The 24,478-nt window shown below is 39.7% G+C and overlaps 1 protein-coding gene across 1 annotated transcript in view; it reads right to left on the bottom strand.

The window, feature by feature from the left end:
* Positions 1-24,478, bottom strand: part of LOC131992809 (WD repeat-containing protein 70) — a 46,554-nt gene that overhangs the window by 7,277 nt on the left and 14,799 nt on the right. The window contains exons 10-14 of the mRNA XM_059358501.1: positions 21,962-22,136; positions 11,383-11,482; positions 10,078-10,162; positions 9,844-9,982; positions 723-823 (exon numbers count right to left, since the gene is read on the bottom strand). Coding sequence (XP_059214484.1) covers positions 723-823; positions 9,844-9,982; positions 10,078-10,162; positions 11,383-11,482; positions 21,962-22,136 — 600 coding nt within the window. The remainder of the gene's footprint in view (positions 1-722; positions 824-9,843; positions 9,983-10,077; positions 10,163-11,382; positions 11,483-21,961; positions 22,137-24,478) is intronic.

The raw sequence follows: 24,478 nt of genomic DNA, 5'->3' as shown, positions 1-24,478 counted from the left end.
ACCTGCACTGGGGTTGCTCCAGCTATGTGTGCATTCTCTCATAAGTTTGGGTGTAAAGTTGGCACTAGAGGCTTATTAACAACATTTGTAAATAAATCAGCAAATTAATTTGGTTGCACCGCAACTACTTGGGGCATTACCAAATTAGTTTGGAAATTTAGTCATAACTAAGGCAAGCGGCCAATCAACGATCAAAGACAGTTTCATTGTCATGGTTGCAATGCACATTAGCTTTCTGGTTGGCATGAGCCATGTGGCATTGTAGTAAGTATTCAATATTGAAAAACCATCAATTAGCTCAGTTTGAACTTGCACACAGCTGGGGAAACAGGGTGCTGAAGAGACTTGAAGCCAACAATAAATGTATTGTATTAATAATTCCTTGCAGCCACAGCCTAATATTAAACAATAATAAATTAATTAGCTGTTATTTGGTTAGACCAACAGAGAAAGATGACTTAACTCTGCAACTGCATGCTTATGTTTACACTGTCCTTACGATGTGTTGATTGCAAAGAAAACATATGTTGTCCATTGCAACAGTACGGCTCTTACACATGTTTTTAATAGTTTTTTTTGTCAACAATAGGCTCCTATGGCATAGCACGCAGTTATTTCAGGCAGTGGCTACACAGACTGCTGTTAGGATACATTCAGAGGAATTAATAATAAACAGGTAAAATAAAACCAGCTTTATTTCTCAAGGTTTAAACTGAACGTACCTGTGGCTTTTAACAGGGTCATAGTAGACCTTGGCCAGTCCATTCCCAGTTCCCACCATTATCTGGTTAAGTTTCGGGTGCCACAGGCATCTGACGACACTCTGTAACACACAAAAAGACAAAACAAGATAGTTGTATTTTGTACAGTAACTGATGGGAGGTGCATGTGAGGAAAGGAGGTCATGCTTTAACACAGCAGCCCCACAGCAGGTTGTGAACTACTGTTTCGGTCATGCTTCAGATTTGCACGCCTGTTTCTGCTTCTTTGCTAACAAAAGTTAACAATCATCTTTTATTGTCTTGAGTATTGTGAGTGTGTGACCCAGGTTGGTCGCGGTACAGCGGGGATCAGTCCCAGCGTGCTCTGCTGCTCTAGTTGACTATATTTGGTTGTTGGGATGAGGGCTGGATCCCTCAGTCTGTGTGTGACAGATGGCCCAGTGCCAATAGGCAAATGTGACCACATTTATCCAGAGGTGTGTGTGTGTGTGTGTGTGTGAGCGGGAGATAGAGACGGAGAGCAAAAGAGGGGCAGAGGGAGAAATACACACACAGTTGTTGGCCAGTGATGAAGAGCCTCTGTTCAGTCTGTGATATGTGAGCTACAGTAGAGACCCAGACTCCCTGCAGTCGTGCCACTTTTCTTTATACACATTATTAGAGCATCAGAACCATTGGTGACGATTTGTGTTTAAGAGGGTAATGCATGCATGTCTGGTAGTTGTGCAGAATTTTTTAAAGGAAGAGAGAACGATTGTCTTTATGTGGAACAGAGTAGGCAATCTCGGGGGCGGGGGTCTAGGACAGGGGCGTAGGATGGGGGGTGGGTAGGACTACGGCTGGGATGTCCAGATTCTGTGACGGTGAAAGCTGCTTAGCGCCCAGCTGTTCAGCTTCCCACCAGGATACCATGGGAAGGAGTCTCAATCACACACACACAATCATACACACACACACACGCACATAATAGGGCAGACACGTACTAAGACTAGTACTAATGCAGACTATACATAGAGAAAACATAGGCATGGAGTTTGTTTCACTTCAATATTACATGAAAACTATAAACAACAACATAAAGTGATCATATAAAACATAAGATCTGTCCATTATTCTATAAAAAAGTAATTATGTCACTATATAAATACATTTACTGGACATTATCAATGTTCCAACATTTTAACGCAGGTATGCAACATAACTTTGTGCCCGTCGCAAGTTAAAATCATCCACAAGCTTAAATTTGACACAAACATCACCCATGCATACAGTATCTACACTATCAGGCCAACTGCCGAGTGGTGTGTAGCTCATGGGACAGATGAGGGGTTAATCTGCTCAACCAGATCATGAGCCGGCTGTAATTGATAGAAAGATCTGGAAAATGCTTTAAACAGGATGTGCTTAACATGAGCCTCACATATTCCATTAATACATTTGTATAAAGATGAAAACATGTATAAACTAGAAGGGCACTCAGAGAGTGCACACCGTGATTCGAATCTGCTCCAAAGTATAATGGGTTCTTCCTTGACCCAAGCTACACCCTTCAACCGAATTTTGTGAAAACTGAGCTGCTAGTTTTTTCCCATAATCCTGCAGACAAATAGATCAAAAAATGGAAACAACTCCTTGGCGGAGTTTGATAATTCCAGTAAATGGCTTAATAAGCTTTAGGAATCCATCCACGACTGGCAACTGTAGTGTTTTCCCGAACACTGTTGAAGCTATGAATATTTGCCGGTAACAGCCGGAATAGTTAATTTAACAACTAATTTAACAACTAATTCTAAAGTGGGAAAATCTGGTGTATTTGCTCTGAGGGCGATGTTGTTCCCATTGAACGTTCAACACTTTTAAATAGTTCATAATGCATGTCAATACATGTTTTTGTTTACCCACTGTGGATATGCTTCATTGTAAATGGGTAATGGGTTATAAATTGTTTGCTACAGAAACACGGACAGTCCCTACATGCGAACGGAGGCAGAGACAACAGTTAAGAATCTTGTTACACTCCGCAGGTTCTGTCAAAGCTGGAATAATTTACCCTATACACAGTATGGCTACACAACATAGCATGACCCAAAAACGGCAGTGAAACAAAAACAACACCTTCAGGTAACTGCAGCCCAGCCAAGTTCAGAAAACAACCTCTTCAGACCCAAACAAATCATTCTGTCAGCAGTGAAACAAGTCAAACAGAGAGAGCAGAGCAGCCTACAACAGAGCAGTTCAGTGGGGCCCACCGCAGCTGGATTCACTGAGAAGCCCAGAGCCAAGCACAGCTCAGTCCAGCCCAACAGTAAAACTGCTTTCCAGATATTCAGAGCAGCATGTTTATACTCCAGGAAACCCTGTTTACGCTTCACATCCACAAAATTACATCACATCATGAAGGAGGAAACTTTAATCAGTCAGTTCTTCAGTAGCAGCCTTCTATGTCCTGTCAGATTAAAATACCAAAGGCTGATTAGGGATAAATAAATAAGACAACAGCAACTCGCCCAATATCTGCGTTGATTATGGTATAAAGTTATGCAGCACTAATGGGACACAACAGTCACAGCTGTGTTCCTTGTTTAGTCGATGGAGAATGGATCCAAATGTGCAATGCTTCTGACAGACTTCTGAATGCAGTAGGGGAAAGGAGAACTCTAGACTTAGCACCTCAGCTACACACTGAGTGGGCACATGTCCGAGAAGTCTGTAATTAGTATGAACTGCCTTCCTGGAACAACCAGCGTTTACATCATTCAAGATTTACTTGGGTAAGATGCACAAGAAAGAACAGAGTTTTAAGGCTTCCTTTTTACCTTTCAAGCTTGGCTGCTCTTACTGGGGCTGGAAAGATCGGCCATTCGTATCAAAGGCCTCCCTGAAGAGCATGGCACAGGGAGCAGCTCACTGTTAAAGAGCCATCAAGCATGTGATGGTAGGTAGTGAAGGTGACCCCAAAGTAGTTCTCCCTCTACACAATCCCATTCCATGCAGAGAAAAGTCGTAATCACGTAGTATTGCTGATCAATAATTCTTTAGCTGCACTCCTAAAATGCAGAAATCTGGCCTTTTTTCCGAGGAATTTTACAGACTTTTTTTTCATACATTTACCTAATATTCTGATCATTTACACATTCGTAAGTCAGACTGAGTAGTATAATCATATCATAATAGGAATGCTCTGATGCCACCATTTCCTCTCTAAACATCAATTGCTACACAGATATTCAGTGGAGACAATCATGCACCAACATTGATTTTAAGTTTGTGCAAAGTTCGATTTTTCTGCAAGGTTTATTAAGTTGCATTTTTACCAAGTTATCCATTACTGTGCCTTAGGGCTGTGATAATACCTGCATAACAGCAATATTGCACTAGATGAAAGATTGCAGGTTGAGCTACTGTTATCACTGCAATTTTAAAAACATTTTTAAAATGTATTTATTGGTGGGGTCAATTGGCCCTAGAGTAAACCGCTTGACCACAGGAATATGTTCAGAAAATCCAGCCTTAAGACAGTGAAATGGCACATAATGTTGATTTGGCTGATACCTAATCAATCAAGTAATGTCACTATAGGCACCGATAACAACCTGGTGGATTAAAAAGGAGCAGTTGTCTAAATTCTAAATGTTTTATTATTTTTGGGGCCACCTTTTCTGTGTTTATTACATAGCAACAGTGGAGCGATTACAGGAAATGAGGGTCAGAGACGTAACAAAGGTCCTTGCTGGATTGGCAGCAAAATGATGACAGCTGAAATGTGAATACACATATCACACAGAGATGCATGCACACATTCACAGGAAGTGTACAATGGCTGCAAGTTTCATTTGAAATCCAGCCAAAGGCTCAGAGCTTTGATAGTCAGAATGGTCTCACCTGGTCTCTGCCCTTTTTGATGGACTAAGATAAGCTTAAGAGTGTCTAAAGTATTTAACAAATGGGCTCAAAACAGCCTCTGCTGCCAAGCGTACCCCAGAATCCAGGTCTGGGGTTATGTAGACTGTTTAGTTAGAAATGATTGGTGGCCCTTCCTTTCACTCGCCTGCCTGGTACGCCACTTTATAAAGACTGCACTTAAATTCTTGGGCCATCCGAGAGGCAGACGGCTGATGTAAACATAGTAAATAGCACATTCATCAGGTTCACTGAGTGCATGTCAACCAGAAAAAAACTGATCTGCTGCTAAACTAAATTTCACTGCATCCAAACTATTTTTAAAGAAATGGGTCAAAGCTACCGATACAACTTGGAATGGGCGATCTAGTTGGATTAGATCCATAGAGTAAAGGTCAGTTGATTGGGAGGAGGGGCTGAAACCAGAGGGAGAAATTTATGGAAACTATATTATATATGAACATACAGTAAAATACAAAAAGAAAAAAAATACTGGACATTAAAATGGTGTTGGCTGGACAATCTGGCAGCTAACCCTAACCACCCCCCCTAAAACTTTTTTCTGTACATGCTTCTCTTAACCCCTATGTGACATGTACAAAAAATGTCTCTGCAATTTTGCAATACTACAATAATTGATCTCAGTCATATTCAATAATAATTACCTTTTGATTTTTTAAGGGGTTTCAGAAATGCATAAATAGCACGATTCTCCAACACAACATGCATTTATTCCGAGCCCCTGGGCATCCATGTGGCCACCCAACTCAACATGTTGACGCACAAAGTGAAGCTTTTATGTACACAAGAGCAATTAAATGACATTAAATGGCAGCATGAATGGTTTCAAAGGATATTTTCACAGACTTCATCAGCTGCAGATCCTTTTGATGGAACAAAGCATAATTAAAGAACTTTAATCATAGCCATATATATTTTGAGAGGTTACAATTACAAATAAAAGTATTGCCAAGGCGATTGGCAGACCGTACCAGTCTCTAGACTGCATTGTTTTTGTGGCACCGCGTATGATTTTGTGGGAAATCTGCTGGATTTCTATGCAGCACAAAGGGTGAGCAGACAGGAAGAGGTTTTGCCGTCCTTCCAGCGAAAGTGAGCCGAAGCCTTTAGGGTTTCTCACAATGGTGGAACGAGTGAAAGGCAAATGGAAAAATCACTTCCAAATGTTTACCCTCTTTAGTAAAGTGAAAGAGAAGACAAACGTACGGAGAGATACAAAGGAGGAGGGGGGCTGTTAAATTCCAAAGCGTCTCAGGTCTTTCGTTGATGCTGCCTATAGTGGAATCGTTACTACGGTGGAGTGGATATAAAGATATAAAGTGGAGCTGATTCTGTTCATGTAGACTCTGCAGGAAGACCTTAAATACAACATGTCGTGCTGACCACTGCTTGGTCTAAGTGACAGACATCCATACATACAAGGATTATGTTGCAGATTAGTATTAATGGGGTCACTCAAAGACAGTAGGTGGTATTATTTAACGCTCAAAAGTCAAGTGTTTTAATTTTAATTTTTTAATTTTAATTGCAATGTGTTATTTAACAGTTAAATTGACTGTGGACTGTTATCTTCTAACATTGCAGGAGCTCTAGCTTTCTAGAAAGAAGAGGACAAGTACAGTTGCAACATCATCCATGCAAAAGGGCATCTAGAAAATGTGGTTTTGAGAAACACTTGCACAGACAGCAGCTTAACATTACTGTGAGACAAAGATGTTTGATGTTGTTCCTCCTGAATGAAGGGACACCAAGGTTCTGACAGTGAGTATGTTGACATTAAGGATGCTATTCTTAGCGTTTTTAGTCATCAAAGTAAACACAAAACTCGGTCAATTCTATTTTAACGCAGCATCAATCTTCATTCTGACTTCAGAAGAGCTGAAACTCAACTTTAAATTCAACAGTGATCCTATAATACAAATTGACAGATTAAATAACACTGAAAGTGAGATTTAGATAAGGAAAGGACAGATAAAAATGTATTAATTTAGATTAAAATCTCAAATAAATGGGTCAACAAAAACACAGACTGCCCTCCCCTCCCTTCAGTTAGTGCAACTGTGCAGCAGGCCGTGCACTTAGTGCCAAAGTTTGCAAGCTAACAGCAGCTGGCTGTCAGGACAGGGGGATGCACATATGCACAAACCCAGCTTTTGTCTCTTTCCCCCTCTCTCGAAACACGTTCACTCAGTGGCCCATGTGAAAGTGTAATGCCTTAGTCAGGGAGACCAAGTTGGAAGCCATTAGCCTCTGTCAGACCTCACTGTTATGACTACAGATACACATAGTGCTAAATCTGTTGAAAAGGAAGGACAGGAGGAGGAGGAGCAGGAAGCAACCAAAAAAAAAGGATTTCTTCTGAAGACGGCACCTCTGCCCTTCATTTCAGCACCTATGGCTGGTTGCCTTCACCAAATGGATTTCTGAGAAAGCAGGATTAGTATAAAGTACATAGTATGCTAATGTGTTTGACAGTGTAGTGCATGTGAATGGAACATGCCGATTGTGTCCGTAGATAATTTAATTTCAAATGTAACTCAAAGGCATATAAATGCGTATAAAAGCATCAACAGTTGCCCTGCCAAAGGTTTGTGGGAATGACTCGCAGTAAGGAAAGGTCACATTACTCCACTTTCTCCTAGCTTGCCTCTAACCATTTTTAATCTTTCCTCCTCCTTTGCCTACACTCCCGTCCATAACTCATTCTCATCTTTCTCAGTATTTTCTGCCAAATAACGTTACCGTCAATCTTTCATCCAGTGTGAAGATGGAGAAAATATGCATCCTGCTATGCTTCTCACACACTCTTGAGGCACACACTTTCCTATTCAAACGATCTATAGTGCATGGTCTATAGAGCATGGTGCAATTAGATTTAGGGCCTGTCCAATTCCACTTTTGCAAGTTAAACAGCGCGTAATCTGGGCACAAAGTAAAACATAAGAGGCAGAGAGGTTGAATTTATTTTTTTAATTATCAATAGATTTGTTTTAGCTGTTACATGAATGAAACTAAGAAGAGTGTAATCTCCCATTCCTTTAAATACTTACAGTAGTGTTCAATATAATAGCAGTCCAATATGACTAACCAGATTAATCCAGGTTTTTAGTATATTTTTTATTGCTACATGGCAAACAAGGTACCAGTAGGTGCAGTAGATTTTCAGAAAACCAACAAGACCCAGCATTCGTGATCTGCACGCTCTTAAGGCTGTGCAATTGGGCAATTAGTTGAAAGGGGTGTGTTCAAAAATATAGCAGTGTGGCATTCAATCAGTGAGGTCATCAATTTTGTGAAAAAACAGGTGTGAATCAGGTGGCCTCTATTTAAGGATGAAGCCAGCACTTGTTGAACATGCATTTCTCTTTGAAAGCCTGAGGAAAATGGGTCGTTCAAGACATTGTTCAGAAGAACAGCGTACTTTGATTAAAAAGTTGATTGGGGAGGGGAAAACTTATAAAGAGGTGCAAACAATTATAGGCTGTTCAGCTAAAATGATCTCCAATGCTTTAAAATGGAGAGCAAAACCAGAGACACGTGGCAGAAAACGGAAGACAACCATCAATATGGATGGAAGAATAAGCAGAATGGCAAAGTCTCAGCCAGTGATCAGCTCCAGGATGATCAAAGACAGTCTGGAGTTACCTGTAAGTGCTGTGTCAGTTAGAAGACGTCTGTGTGAAGCTAATCTATTTACAAGAGTCCCCCGCAAAGTCCCTCTGTTAAAAAAAAGGCATGTGCAGAAGAGGTTACAATTTGCCAAAGAACACATCAACTGGCCTAAAGAGAAATGGAGGAACATTTTGTGGACTGATGAGAGTAAAATTGTTCTTTTTGGGTCCAAGGGCCGCAGACAGTTTATGAGACGAGCCCCAAACTCTGAATTCAAGCCACAGTACACAGTGAAGCATGGTGGCATGCATCATGATATGGGCATGTTTCTCCTACTATGGTGTGGGGCCTAACTTTGGTCATAGAACTAAATATTAGTTTAGTGATCAAAGGATTGCAAAATCCTAGAAACAAAAAAGTTTGTACAAAATAGTTTTGAGTTTGTAAAGGCAACGGCAGACACTGCTATATTTTTGAACACACCCCTTTCAACTAATTGCCCAATTGCACAGCCTTAAGAGTGAGTGCTGGGTCTTGTTGGTTTTCTGAGAATCTGCTGCACCTACTGGTAAAAACCTGGATTAATCTGGTTGGTCACATTGGACTGCTATTATATTGAACACTACTGTAAATGGCAGACTCAGCAAATTAGAAAAGAGAGCCGACTCTCTGCCTCAAGCGTCCCCCAATCCTCTCTCCCATCAACAACTGCATTTAATTGCGAGAAACATACGAAAAAATGCACTAATAATCTACATGTCTGAGGAGATGGATCACTGCTGCGTGTCTCTGTGTGGAACAAGTGCCTATGTAGGCATGTTTATTATCTGAATAATGTGCCTGTTTAAATAGCAGGAAAATACGGCACCATTAACTTTAGTTCAGGTTTTTGTTTGACAATGGCTAAATCGCTTTCTGCTGTCTCAAGATAACAATTTGCAAACATTGCACCAGACCACACCTCATTTTAAGACTCACACGGGTAGGTGGGCGCATGTATATTTGCTACTTAAACAACAGGGGCGCTGGGTCTGAAACTAGCAATGACAGTTGAGTTTAGCTGTGTGCCGGGTGTCAGACAGGGCCCGCAGTGATTTAAAGGGAAAGTATGTGGTTACTGCTACATGATTGGGCCATTTGATATTTGATTTACATAAGCAATTGCTTATGTTGCAACTTGAGTTCATAGGATTTTTACTCCATACTTAAATAAAAATGAAAATGAAAATAATGGATTAAAGTACTAACTGTTTTAAATAATCCTGTGTTGAAAAGTTGAATAGGAAGTTAAATGGATCTCCATATCAAGCCAGTCAAATCTCTCCAGCTGTCACAATGAGGCCATAGACAGCTGTTGAGTTTTCAGGGAGCTAAAACCAAATAAAAATATTTTAAGGCTGCAGTTTTGTTTGAGCCCAGACTACTTACATGGAGGAGGAATGACATGCACATTGGTTTCATTATGTTTCTTTTCCGCTGCACATTATTTGGGGTAATTTAGGTTTGTAACAAACATATCATATCAACCAGTTGAAAAACATCTTGCAATGAGTGTAGTTGCGGTTGTGGAGATTGAGACAGAACTTACTGCATTGGTGACTTCTATTTCATAGACTCTCTGAAAGGAAGCTCGGTCAAAGAAAACCAGCTTCCCATTTCCCTCATCTTTCTTCACAGAGGTCCCGGTTACAAGAAGCTTGTCGTCAGGGCTAAAACAGCAGTCAGTCCTAATGGAGAAAATTACACACATGTAATATAATCAGTTTTTCCACAGATAATTCACAATAAACAAGCAGGTTTTCCTTATGATGAAATTTCTTACATTGTGAAGTAGTTGGTCAGCCCAGTAGCTACATTCACAGGCTTTCTGAAGTTGCGTATATCCCAAGTCTTCAGAGTGTCATCACCTAGAAAGTAGACAGAGTCAACAAGTAAACTGTAAATTGTGATATTTACTCAACAGAGAGTCACCACAGTGGATCTGTCTTTGGATTTATTTACTCTGCCTTTTCTTGACTATACAACAAGGCCGAGAGTTATCTTTCATTTACATTACAAAAATATGTTGAGTGAAGGACTCTTGCGCAGAGTTATTCCCTTTTGTCTTTGTGTTAGAAACCTCCTGACTAAATAACATACCAAGCAGGAACTCAAGTGTTTCTGTGTATATAGCTCTTGTGAGTCTTCAGTCTTTTGTTGATGGTGGCTCCTGTTATTTTGCACAGAATGAGAGAAGCTACTTCTCTGCTTAAAAAAATCTCTTTGGATGAAGTATCAAGCATTGGAGTCTATGAGTAAAATACCCTACTTCTCACTTGATTTAATACCTGGGTAAACATTTCCTTATAAGTTTATGGTCTCAATTAGGGATGGGCGTTTGGAAGAAACCTGCCAACTCAATTATCTATAACGTTAATGATCAATTAATCGATTAATCGCTGCATGCATACATGGGCAAAATAAAAGATACATAAAAAGTACTATGCAAAACCCTGTTTTGATAATGGATGCTTTTATTTTTAAGGAGGAAAAGAGACATGATCCTCTCAATTGTAAAACTAACTCAACCGAGATGATACTGTAAAGATAACGTCAAGGAGTTCAATGTTTTATGTTTTAGCCCCCGAAGAGGGATGAGGTTAGTTTTCACAGTCATCTTGTATATTTAAATGTGTTTTGTGTTTAAATAAGTTTTGGATGAAATTAAACTGAGTAATTCATGCTAGCAAGGTTTGATACAGTAAGCTAGTTTTGCTCAAATAGTACTATTTCTCTGTGTTTTATAATCGTTATTACAACTTCCAGTTTGCAAACTGTAGCTTTATCCAACTTAATTCTCAGCTCATTGGCTTATTCATGTAAGTCCACAGAATTGAACGCTTGGCCGTGTTTCACTTCAGTGAGTACTGATACGCAGTCATAGAAAATTAAAAAATAGACAGATCAATTAAAAATTCCACGTGATGGACCAAATTCCTAACCACCATTAATTGATCGATTAATTATTCCCATTCCTAGTCTTAATTGCTAGTTTCAAGGCTTCTGCAAGACAGCATGATGTTCATTTGCTAAATTAGGGTCCCGTTAAGATTAAAATAAATGTGTGTGGGTGTGGCATCTTTTTTACCTCCGCGTGAAGCTAGAGTCATGCCGTCGTATGAAAAAGAGAGGCAGGAGGTGTCTGATCCGGGAATGTGTGCTTGCCGACAGTGGAACTTTGTATGGACCTTAAAGAAAAAGAAAGAAAAACAATGCATTGGAAAAAAGTATTGTTTATGATAAGACTGGCAAATAAAGGCTAAATAACATTTAATTATTACATGTCAGGTCAATGTCAAATATAGAGGTCATGATTGCGGCAGCTCAGTGGAATAATAGTCATGTTTAAGTAACAAAAGTAGAAATACAACCCTGTTTCCAAAAAAGTACAGAATGAATATTTACAAAAAACAAAAGTTTCCCACTTTATCATGATGATGCGAATGATTGCAGTCTGCTTGTTATGTTTTTAAACAAGGTCCCAAATTTTTTGGAATCTAGGTTCTATTTGAGTAAATGCAGAATTTTATTGATTTATATACTGTTGATATGAATTGCAGACAATTACAGAGGAGCAGAAAACCTAGACTAAATGTAATTGATCATTAACAACAGAACAAAATGAATAAATATTGCAGTCCTGGCTCTCTCTACCTTTTCCATAAACACGTTGCCTCGGTCACTACTGCTCATCAATATTAAAAAAGAGTTCTTATGATCTCCTGATGTGCAACAGTATACAACTGCCAATGCTTTGCTTCAGTAGCAGTCATTTTAGTTTCTCACTGCAGTAACAAAAAGACCTTTTCATTCAAAACAACACACGGTTTCCATTTCCTCCATGAGCACCGTAGTATGTATTTAACTATGAAGCCCACTAAAGCCTATGAAATACCGGCAACTTTAAACACTGTGCCCAGCGCGCTCTTAAGCAAGACTACAGACCACAGAGATTTACCTTGGCAGGCTTAGGTGCCTTTCTGACAGATTTTGATATTTCCTTTGCTCCTACCTGAAATAGTATTATAATATTCCAACTTGGTATAATTTGCCAGCCAATAACACACATCAGACACCCTTTTCACTGTAGCCCTGGGGTAACATCGCCATTTTGATTCATGTCATTATTAGCATTCCTTAGAACAGTGTTGGCAATCAACATCAACTATTTTAATGTGTCAAACCAAAATATCAACGGCCACCAGGATTAATTACAGAATGAAGACAATTTGGCTTCATAATAACACATGTGCCAGAGGCATCAGAGATAGTTTGAGGTTGAGAAGATTGGGATTGAAAAGAAGTGTTTAAAGACAAAAAAAGTGGGCTATGAAGTAAAAAAATAACACACTCCTTTCCCTAAAATAGTTAAACAGAAACTCCCCTAATCTTACAGACTTAAGTCAGGTTACTATACCCAGCCCGTGAAAGTCACAGTATAATGTCTTCTGTAATGTTAAAAGGGTTGTTTTTTTTAAGTCAGAGAAAATTTAACGAAATGTGATTATATAAATAATAATAATATAAATATCATAATGTTATCTGGGTTATATTGGTCTCTTGTCTTTAATACATTATTATTTTAAACAGAAAGTCTGTATTACAAACTGGGTGTACAGACTTTGAAAGGCATTTACAAGCCAGGAAATGTGGATTATGGAAAACTACTGTGCAGATTTTCATTAAATTTGGCGGAAGGGTGCTTGCAACATTGGCAGTGCTCTGTGAGAGAAAATTTATTTGCAACTATGTTAATATTTTATCAACCATTATTCTAATAAAAATATCAAACTGATTTCCATTTTATGTTTATGTTCTTCTGTGCAAGAAGTGTAGTCACACTGCTTGGTCAGTACATGGCCCAGGTGGCCAAACAAATCAAGCAAGAGCCGAGCCTTACTAATTTACCAATTCCTTCCTAGTTTGATGCTGGTAGATAAAAGCAGACAATGAACTATAGAAATCAAGGTCATCCAATCCTGATCAGCAAAGCACATACATGAAGCCAGTTGAATGTCTCAGATAAGTATAATGCCGATAAATAAGTTAGCTGTACTTATAGCAAAGTGTGTTGGCTAAGATGTGACCTTGAGCTTAGAAAATAATACCCAATACCCAATATACTTTTCTTGACATTTCATACAAACTAATTGATTAACAGAAAAAATAATCAGAACATAAAGAGTCGAAGCCCTAAATATAACGATATGTAGAAGTGGGGGGAAAAAAAATCGATACGGCATCATATCGCAATGTTTTGCGTGACAATATTATATGGATTCATGGCAGCCAAGTATCGATATTAATCGTTCCGATGGCCTGCTGTTTTCGCGTTGTTCCTGAGGCCGTAGCGGGCCCACTTTGAGGAATTTACTGGACATACTGGCATCATATGCAACTAGAAGATCTAAAGAACTATAGGCACCAAGTAGTCAGGGTATTGTAACGAGAAGTTCTTGAAATATTAAAAGTCAAAAGCATAGTTAAGCTATTTTTTGATGCTTTATAGTGATTTTCAAAGCAGTCAAGCAATCTGATGTATTGCTATCGCAATACAAATAGGCTCTCTGGGTTCCCAAAAGTCCCCCCTTTACATACATGACTGCCTCCCAGTTCAGAACTGAGAATTTTCTCTTTTGTGGCAAAACAATTCTTGATTGCGATTTAACTGTCTAACTGCATTTTGTGTCCACAAAATTATATTAAATATATTGTATTGCAACACTCACCATATCGCAAAATGCTTAAAATCACAATAATATTGTATTGTGACTCAAGTATCGGGATAAAATCGTATCGCAGGGCCTCTGCTGATTCACACCTCTAACGATATGTAATTCTGAAGCAGAGTGCACTTGACCACACCAAGACCCAGAAGATTACGATGAAAAAGGAAATGTTGCAAAGTATTACAGCCCCATATGAAACATTTCCACCATCACAGTCTCCAGCAGGCAAGTCATGTGTATAATTTTGCCCTTGTAACTATTTCCTCGGCATGTTGCTGTATATGAGAATGCCATCTTACTCAACTTGGCTGTGATGATCAGCATGCATCACTGAAAACCAAGTAGACTAAGTGACATTTCAGTTGAGGTCATTTTATAGAGGTGTGAACAGACTGGACTACAAAGCTGCAGAGAATGGAATTTCACCTTTGTGATTCATGGGGGAAAAAACAGATAATGACTCATTTTACACTGTTTTAGGAGAAGCATTGGTGACCTTTAAGAGACGGTTTGGAAACAATTAGAAATTACAATAGACCCAATTACAAAGCCATCCAAAATATTCCCAATTAAACCCCAGCCCATGAAGTTCCCCCCTGCAAACAGAAGCCTTTTAACTTCTCATTTAAGCAGCTGTTTTCAAGATGGCCAGCCGTGCAATGTACTTCCTCAGAGCTCAGTCTGAGCAAGTGGTGGGTTACTGTAGTGTAGAGAGTGTGTGCCAGGTCTGCAGCTCCAGGCTGGAAATAACCCAGCTCAACACCCCCCAACACACAAACATAATCTCTCTATCTTTCTCACACATACACACAAAGGAGCAGCAAGAAGAAAAGCTCTCTAAAAGTACACGGCCACCCAAAATGTGGACAATGAACAGAAGTGAAAGAGGAGATAACCAGTAAACAAATACAACAGTGTTCAAATTTATGTTATGCGTCCTCGCCTTGAGTGTATAAAAGGTTCTATGTCTAAAATAAAAAAAGTTATAACATTTAGACTCCAGATTTTATAATTAGGTATGCAATTTATTCTTATTTTTAGTGTCAATTAATCAGATTTTTTTTTTTCAATTAATCATGTAGTCTGCAAAAATGTTCTGGGAGTGCATAGTGACTTCTTTAAATTGCTTATTTCATCCAGGCAACAATCCAAAATCCAAAGACTCATTTGGTGAACAACGATGTAGAGCTAAGAAAAGCAACATTCTCATATTTGAGAAATGTTTGACATCCATGCTTGAAAAATGACTTGAATAATAAATTGAGTATCAAAATTGTCTGCACTAACTGCACTGCTTGGTTGCCTCTCTCTGCTTCTTCCCAGTTTTACTTGGGTACAGCCAGATTGTAAAGATCGATCATTAAAAGACAGCCATGAAGCAATAGTCTGGGAAGTAGGCTTGCTAACACTCAAACAAACATAACCTTGGTTTATACGGCTACATTTTCATTAATTCTAAACGGAATGCAAATAAATCAGTGAAAAGAGAATTGCAGCAATACAGGCTTTTGACTCGGAGAGGTGGATAAGGAATTTGAAGTGAGCACAGTGTGGGGAAGACAGATAAGATAGAGAAATGCCGGCAAAAAGAACAGGAGAGCTAGAGAGGAGCGTGAGGTGAATGAGTGATGTGTCCTTATGATACAAGAAGGAAACGAGGCCATACTTCACTTCCAAAGTAAATGGAGGGAAGTTATTAACTTGGACGAGACAGATAACACTGTTACCTTGAACTGTAGATAACATGGATTCCACTTTTTCAGGCCTTGGCCATTTAGCCTCTGTAGTCTCTCCAGGGATAATTTTCTGCTTCCCATCATCATTTTACTCTTATATTACCTTTGACTTAAATCCTTTCTCCTCATTTGTTATCTTAGATTATCTTCCTGTGCTTTTATTCACTGCCTTGGAAATTGACTTGGTTGAGAAATAAAAGTCAAGAGGTCAATTTAATATAAAAAGTACATTTTCTAATCTTACAGCAGATGTGGAACAGCGGGGCCATAAGCTATCTGGGGCCTACTAAACAGCAGCTAAAGCATAATGTGCACGGCTTTAACCCAGTCAAACACACTCAACCTGGAGGGTGCATGACTGAGCTTTGAGAATTGACTACTTTATTTGATCAGCCTAAAACAAAGACAATAGGGCACCGTTTCAATCATGCAATCACAATGACCACAGCCACTGTTCTGTCAAGTGCACATGGACACTGGGAGCATATTCAAACATGCAAAATTTCCATTTAAATAACCTCGAATACATCTATGCATGGAAGCACAAATAGGTTGGGTGGGGTCAGCGGACTATGAACAGGAGGGTATGCTGATGAACTGTTTTCCTGTAATTATCTTGTCTTATGAGCTGTTGCATGAAGCTCAAAGGCACACCATAAAAGTATGTCTAGATGAAATTATAGTTCAGGCTGGTTTCTATGGTTTTGCAGGAAAATAAAAGTGTTATAGACATATATGATATATATATATATATATATATATATATTTTTTATTTTTTTTAAACATAACTGCAAAACATGTTTTTCACCATAGCCATAGGTTTCCTCAGGTCAACTAGTCAGGAAAGTTATGAGCTCTTGTTCAACTTGAGATGATTCATTCCACAAAGTTTTTTTTTCCTCCTTTTTGCATGTGATGCCTTTCTTTACAAAATTAACACCATCTGCTGTTAGCACATGCTGTGATTTAACTCCTTTTAAGTTGTATTGTTATGTTATACTGTCTGCACTTTAAAGAAATGTTTTCTGCATATCCATTTATATATTTAAAAAAATATTTGGACAAACAGGTGGAATGAGGAAAAGATAAACCTTTGTTTAACTCTGGAGTAAATTATGACAGAAAAACACAAGAGCACTGAATAGCGAATACATTCAAGGCAGGAAATAATAAGAATTATTCCTTTTTTTTTTTTTTACACCTGATAAATAATCTCAGTCAGTATATGTAGTGCCTCCAATAGGTAGCGAGTGGTTATTATAGCTGCTTATTGAAAACATACACCCCTCCAGCTATTTCTAGATCATTTACTGCTGTTGTGAAAGCTTTAGTGTTTATTTACTATCCTGATGTTGGCTGGCATTGGTAGATGCCATGGTGTTTGCTTCCTGTGATAATCTACACAGCCGGCTTGTGAAACCGGATTCTCATACCCAGTTTGAAACTTCTCTTACACCTTGTGACTTCCTCTGTAAACTGCACCCCTCTCTTGGGCCTAAACACGCATAGGATAAAGGATAGATTGCCCTGGTTTTATTCAGCGAGCCAGTGTGACTATTTTTCCACACAGATATGCATGTTTACCATTTAATACAAGATTGTGAATACATGCATGCATGTGTGTACACAGACAGAGAGACACACAGAGACACACACACACACCTAATCCACATCTCCACCCATTCTGCAGCAGGAGTTGATAAATAGCTGAAGGAACACAGCATTGGGTTTCATCCGCAGCAGACTATGATAACAATCTACCACAGCACCAACTGTTCCTAACCACGCTATCTGGGTATCATTATATAAATACTGCCATGCGCTGCCTTTCCCCAACCTCCATACTTTTACAACCGCACACCTGAAAGGCTTAATGATGCTCACTGTGCAGTCACTTGTAACATCTCACTCTGACCTCTGTTACTTTCTGTGGATCGAGTGGCCAAACCGCAGTCCTGAGCAGCTGCTCTGATCTTTCATGGAAATCAACAAGTGGTGATGGTGAGGCCGTGTGTGTATGTGCGTGCGTGTTAGCGGCTCACACTGGACTGAGTGTCCACATAATCGGACAGTGTGTTCCATTGAAGTGACTGTATTCCTCTATGTCTCAGCTTATATACTCCAAAAAAGTAGGATTGTATAGAGCAGCGCACGCAGCCGCATGGACGAGAACAGTATGTAGATTGATGTACGTAACATGGAAACAAATTTCACAAGCATGCATGCCATCCGGCAGTCGTACACTTTTTGCAATATATGCTAGTTCAGTGGTTAGCACACAATGGTGAGTCAGTCACAATATAGCGACTGCAAATGAAACACCAGAGTTGAAGGACCTGTCTGTGCAGATACAACAGCAATGAAGAGAGAGGTGTGGATAAGAAGATAAATGGTCAAAATAAATTAAAAGTAACATATCCTTATGTTTTGTTTTTTCTTCTCCTGTACCAAATCGTGACATGTAAACTGGGGTATGAACCAAACGTGACTTTTTTTGTACGCCCCTTTAAGTAGGGGCGTAACGGTACTTTAGGTGTCATTAGGTGTCATTATGTGCCGTTTGTCCTGACATGTAAAAGGGATTAAAGGGGCGAAGGTCAGGCAATTAAATAAGTCATAGGTGAGTCACTGAGATCCAGTGTAAGTGTTCCCCTTTTTTCCTGTAAGTCGCTTTGGATAAAAGTGTCTGCTAAATGACTAAATGTAATTTAGTTTTTTACCTTTATTTGACAGTGCAGAGACATAGATTGGAAACAGGGAGAGAGTGAGGGGTATGACAACCTGGGATTTTGCAGAAATGTGGCATGCACTGCAACCACTAGATTACCAAGGCGCTCTATCAGGTTGCCTTCAGGTAGCCTGGTGAACATCTCCATGAAGACATATTCACGATGAGGGCTGCGTTTGTGCTCTAGTCAGTTATCAGATCCTAGAGAGTTTTCTAAACATTTTCATTAGACTTTGAGAAGTTCTTCTGTTTACTAAAATAAAATCAGGGTGTCGAGCCTTGATTAACTTTATTAAGACCAATATTGGCTGAAGGCAAGAATCACAAAATGAAGACTTTCTGTGCATTAGAGATGGGTATCATTTAACAAAATATGAAACCAGAACCAATACCAGCACCCTTAAAGCAATACTGATACCAGTGGAGTATATAATTTGATATTTTTTCCCTACTTCATTTCATGGGAAAAGTGAATGGAAACATGTACTTTATGTATATAAAATGCCACCACCTCCCCTCCCGATTCAAATGATTTTTTTACATCAAGACATTACACGCTGAACTGCCAACTCTATCAAATAAATCACGCTCAACTTCACCACACCACAGACTGTTAGGGTTGTAGTTGTTGTGGTAGTGGGCCAATCTCATGTCGTAATATTTCCCCCCAATCTGAATCGAAAAAGGATCAAAGGCAGATATCATTTCACTGGAGAAGTTTCGATACTTGAGTTATTTTTGGTCGATAGCTTAAAGAGGTACTGTGCAATGAAATAAATAATGTAATTTATCAAATACTAATTTGAAACGTCTTGGGAATCTGTTTTCTCTCACAGTTATTGCCGATTGCAGTGACAAAGCCGACAAAAGCAGAAAACTAGTGAACGTTCGCCATATCATCACATGATAACAATCCCCAGTGGAGTAGTTCATCAAAACCACCTCTTCTGTGGTCCCACTTTGAAGTCTGGAAACATCCAAGTCCACCAATGACATCATAACATTCCCCAGGTCTGTGTGGTAATGTTTTTGAACGAAGGCCTGCACCCTCAACGTACAAACTTTCGGAGTGCACATTACCTGGCAACCATTTAAATGCAGTCTTGTAATTCTGGCACCGACCCCTCTGTTCAGAGAATGCAATCACTCTCTGTGGCAGTCCACTAAAAGAGACCTACTTGACTCCCATCATAGGATCAAACTCATGTCAGGGTTCAAGAGCACGATGTGTCATCCTCAATAGCTTCTCTTCAGACTCAGCTCCAGATCAAGGTCATGTACATGATTGATTGTGATTGATCTGCCTGCATATTCTGGCCATGAGTAATAGTGGCAATACAACAAGAGATAGGCCTTTGAGTGGGGGAGGGTGCAGCAATAAAAGCACCGGGAGGTCAACTCCTTTTTAGGCTTGTGGCTGAATTCGAGTCAGCAGCACAGGTTGCTGATTAGGGCAGAGGGCACCAACTAAATTCTTGAGCCATTCAGACAGGACAGGCTCCAGTGGTCAGGCAACAGACATGACTATTGTAAGCTGCTATGGGACGCAGGGTAAATATTTAGTTTGGAGAAAGAGGGGTAATAAATTTGGAGAGCTTTAACCCAATCACTCGAAGCGTGCTGCTGCTGCTGTGAGCAGCCCAGGGGCGGGATGCTGGGTGAGTGAAGTCTATACAACACTGGTACATGGAAGCACACAAGCTCTTACAATAGGAATCACCCATCTAAATAATGTTTTGTGTGTCCTGTTATTACTAAGTTGACTGTTGGAGTAATTATCATGTAGCCTACTTCTCATTTGACTAATCTGGATAAGCCCCTCTGTCCAATCAAGCTGTTCCAACTCACTAACTGCAGCTTAATTGTCACTGTCACTATTCACACATACAATAACAGAAGCATTCAGCCTTGTCCACACATGCAGTTGGACAGATGATGAAGGATTTCAAGTGCGTAACAATGTATAGAATTGTTGGGGGCAAATAAACAACTTCTTATTCTCCAGAAAAAAACAACCAGTTATTCCAAACATATATTGTCCGTGTGCCAGTATTCTTAGAAAGTATTTAGCAACATCTGTGTAGGGCCCTCCATCAATTTGATTTTCCTTTGTAAAATATGGGTTCATACTGTTTTAGGGCTCCCAGGTGAATATCCACAAAGTATTTCTCACACTGTGAAAAAAAGCAACTTGTGAAACCATGTTTGCAAAGGAGCTAGCCATAATATAAGACAATATCAAACTGGAATGACGCCTGCAATATGTCACCCTTGGAAAGTAGTGAATTATGAATACTGCAGGTCCCCAAAGGCCCCCTCTTCAACAAGAATGCACCTCTCGTGCTTCCTCACATCTGTGTTGTGAAGGTGAATTTTGTGTGTGATTGAGCAGCGAGCTGTGAAACATGCTTCTTTTGCTGCCCATACACAAACCAGAGGCGCCTCACCAGACAGCCATCAAGAAGAGAGACTTATGGGTAGACAGGCAGACATGGGTTAAGGTGTCAAAAACGGTGATATATAAAGAGACCCAGAAGATCTCCTCAATGAAAGATGGAGGAAGTGCATGCTGCAGCCCCGAATGGAAGTCATTTTTAGCCACAGGGATGATTTGTCAAATAACTCAAGTGAAAACAGACAAATAAGTGAGAGCAATATTACTTGGGAGCCAAAATCAACTATTACCTCAGCAATGTGAATCTTGAAGAATGGAACGAACACTTTGATCACTTAATTACCTAATTAACTAATAGTGGAAAATATAAGGAGGGAAATTGTGACTGGGCCTCCCAGTAACATTTATGTAACTCAACTCAATCATCACAAGTCAGTTAATTCAGTTACATAATCAGCTATTTTGAGCCAGGCTAGCGGCGTGGGCCTGGGAGAAGCAATGTCAGTCTGACGGTCAGTCCACCACTTTGGTGCAGAGAGAATATCTCAACAACTATTAGATCATATTAATGATCCTATCAGTGAGAGGCATCATCAGATCAAGAATTTAATTTGTCCAATACTTTTGTTTATGACAAAATACTTGCACTACTAGTGACTAGTGAATGATGTAATTATTGGCTTGATTATTGGTGCGTTTTCGGCCATGCTGACGGTAGTGTCAGCTAAAACAGTTGCTGTCTCCAAGTACAGATTCACAGAGCCTCTAACATGGCTGTGGAGTTTAGATTAAATAAGGGCAACTCCTACCTGGTGAGTGTGATAACAGGGTGAATACAGGCCAGACAGGCTATTTAATAATATTCCTAACTACTCCTAATTTGGACAAATGCATTTTAAAGCCAGACATTTAGAATTCTGGTCAGTGTTAGTGATTTATTGAACTCTGACCTCTCTGGCCTGTGACCGGACGACCTGAGTCTCATGACTCTGTACCCGAAGCCATAACAAAACAGACATCCTCTGTTTACAACCTACTGCACATTGAGGTGGTTGGTATGTGTGTGTTTTAGGACTCACGCTGAGGTTTCTGTCCCAGATCTGGATGGTGCCATCCTGGCATCCTGCTGCAATAAGCTTCCCATCGCGGCTGTAGGTGCAGCATGTGGGGATGACCTTCTTCCCCTGGAAGGAACGCGGTTTAAACACACTCTTGTGCTTCTTCTCCGAGCTCAGGTCCCATGTGCGCACAGTGCTGCAGATAGACACAGAATTTCATTTATCCTCACCCAACTGTCATGAATCCCTCATAAAATATATATCCATCAAAACATACTTGGTCATCAACACCATCCACCACTATAATACATCAGAGTCATGTAGAGAAACAGAGTGCAGTTCATTCTCATGAACATAAGGTTAGGCAGCTATGTGTGTTACAGAGTGAAGAGTTAGCAAATAGCAGAACAGTAGATCAGTCTGACAGGCGTGTCTGAAGCCTCCATGAAATCCTTGAACACATTACACAACCTGGACCACTGAGAAGGAGGACATAAAATGCAGACTTTTCATGCAGTACATGTGAAAATAGGAGGTTTTATTTCAAAATGTCATAACATTTTAGCCCCTGCTGGTTACATGTTTATATTTATAAGATTAAACAAATTATACTGACTTAAATTGTGTATTTAAAAAACCCCAACATATTCCCTATTATAACTTTCGTAGTAGCACATGCAATTTATTCATTAAACCAATAAAATATTTTTTTGCATATGTATACACAGACAATGTAATCTGTTAAAATAAGAAAGAAAAAAGGATGAAGTTAATTAAAAAAAAGAGCTTGGAGCAAGAAGATATTTTGAGGCTAGTCAAAGAAGTTCATTATTTCTTCTTTTATACTTTGAGTAACAAATTAGACAATAATCTGAGAACACCAACTTGTTTAGTTTAAAACAAAGTGGAGCATTTCACCTTTGACCCCATTGGCATGGCTTGCCGTCTAGAGGATGTCCAATCAAGGAATGTTGCACAAAACTTCTAACCACCTAATCGAAATCTTTTCAATTAATTATCTCTGTATCTTTTCATGGCTTTTGTGAGAACTGTATAAGTGGGACTGCAGTGATGAAAAAGTAGATGATGAGGTATAGGGACTGATAAATGAGAAGACAAAATTGATGGCAGAGAGTTCACCGAGGTACCCACAAGCACGGCTAGTGACCTCAAGAGTGTTAAACTCCACATTTATTTATTGAACTACCTGACTACACACAAACATGTTTAGCCAACTTCTCGCACACCCACACCAACCCTCTCCCCAGACAGAGCGTGTCCAAATGTGTCTGTGACCCACTGCTTGCTTTAGTGAGCATCGTGACCTTTGGGTCATGAGGTCAGCAGAGGAGTATAAACACACAGGCAGGGCCGCTACTAACAGCCAGGCAAGGATTCCTCCGTAGCCGGGCTACAAAGTCACAGACACGCACACTCAACTGTGTTTGGATAAGTCTAACAATGTGATACAAATGCCAGCTGAAGACATATGGTTTGAGTGAGAACTGGCAAGGGTCAAATAAAACTCTGTTTGATGCATAGCTATGTTTAAATTCACATAAACCAAAGCAGTTCATAAATCAAAAAATCTCTTGCTGGAAGAAAAAGATGCAAAAGCCACGTATATGGGTTGCCCATGGCAGCCAGAGGGCTACTGCATTAGACAGTATGATTTTACATGAGCAGATATACATGTTTATGTGTGAGGGTGAAGGAGAAAGAGTGATAGCCGTGGACCAGATGACAAATTGGTCCACCTGCTGCCTCACACAGACATCTCTATTTTGTTTACAGAGGACCGTAGGCGTCTGTCAAGCCAATAAAGACAACATAACCTTTCGCGTAGCACACAAAACCTGGAATGCTATTTATCGTAAGGGCTCTTTCCAAAACATGGCACTGCTGGCTGTCAGGGGGACAGAATAGAGAGGTAGGAGCCCACCAGTGTTGAGTCAAACCTGAGCACAGGGCAAAGACTGCACACCCTCACCTGTCAGGAGCAAGACACAAAGCAGGGCAAGAAAGGGAAAACTGTCGGTTCTAATTTGTGGCACTTTACAATTGTTAATTAAAGTGTACAAACATTCCGTCCCCCATTGGAGTAACAACTAGAATTACCGCCTTACTGTTGTATGCCTCCGCCAACCAGTCGAAGTTGCAGTTTATAACCATGGGTGTCCAAACACAAATTTAGTCATGTCAGTAGACCATGCTTCAAATATAGATGTTGTTACAAAGGAGCTTACAAAATCGAAATGATATTGAATGAATATTGAATGATATTGCTGTTTTTTTGCCGTTATGCTGACATTTTACAACTAGTCTTATCACTTTAAATATAAAGCTTAAAATGATGTAATATTCCTTCCTTGTGCCTGGGATATGGCATAAAAATCATGTGTTTAATCAAGGAAGCAGCATGCTGGCCGATGTCCAATGGCTCATTTTAAAGCCAGTATTGGCCGATACCAATAATATCGTGCATCCCTCGTGCAGAGGCATAAAAAACGGAAGAAAAAGTAACTAGATGCTAAGAAC

This window comes from Centropristis striata, chromosome 19, assembly GCF_030273125.1.
Source record: "Centropristis striata isolate RG_2023a ecotype Rhode Island chromosome 19, C.striata_1.0, whole genome shotgun sequence".
Classification (NCBI taxonomy): domain Eukaryota; kingdom Metazoa; phylum Chordata; class Actinopteri; order Perciformes; family Serranidae; genus Centropristis; species Centropristis striata.
The sequence above is the reverse complement of the archived record's forward strand: the minus strand, read 5'-3'. Positions and strand labels throughout refer to the sequence as shown.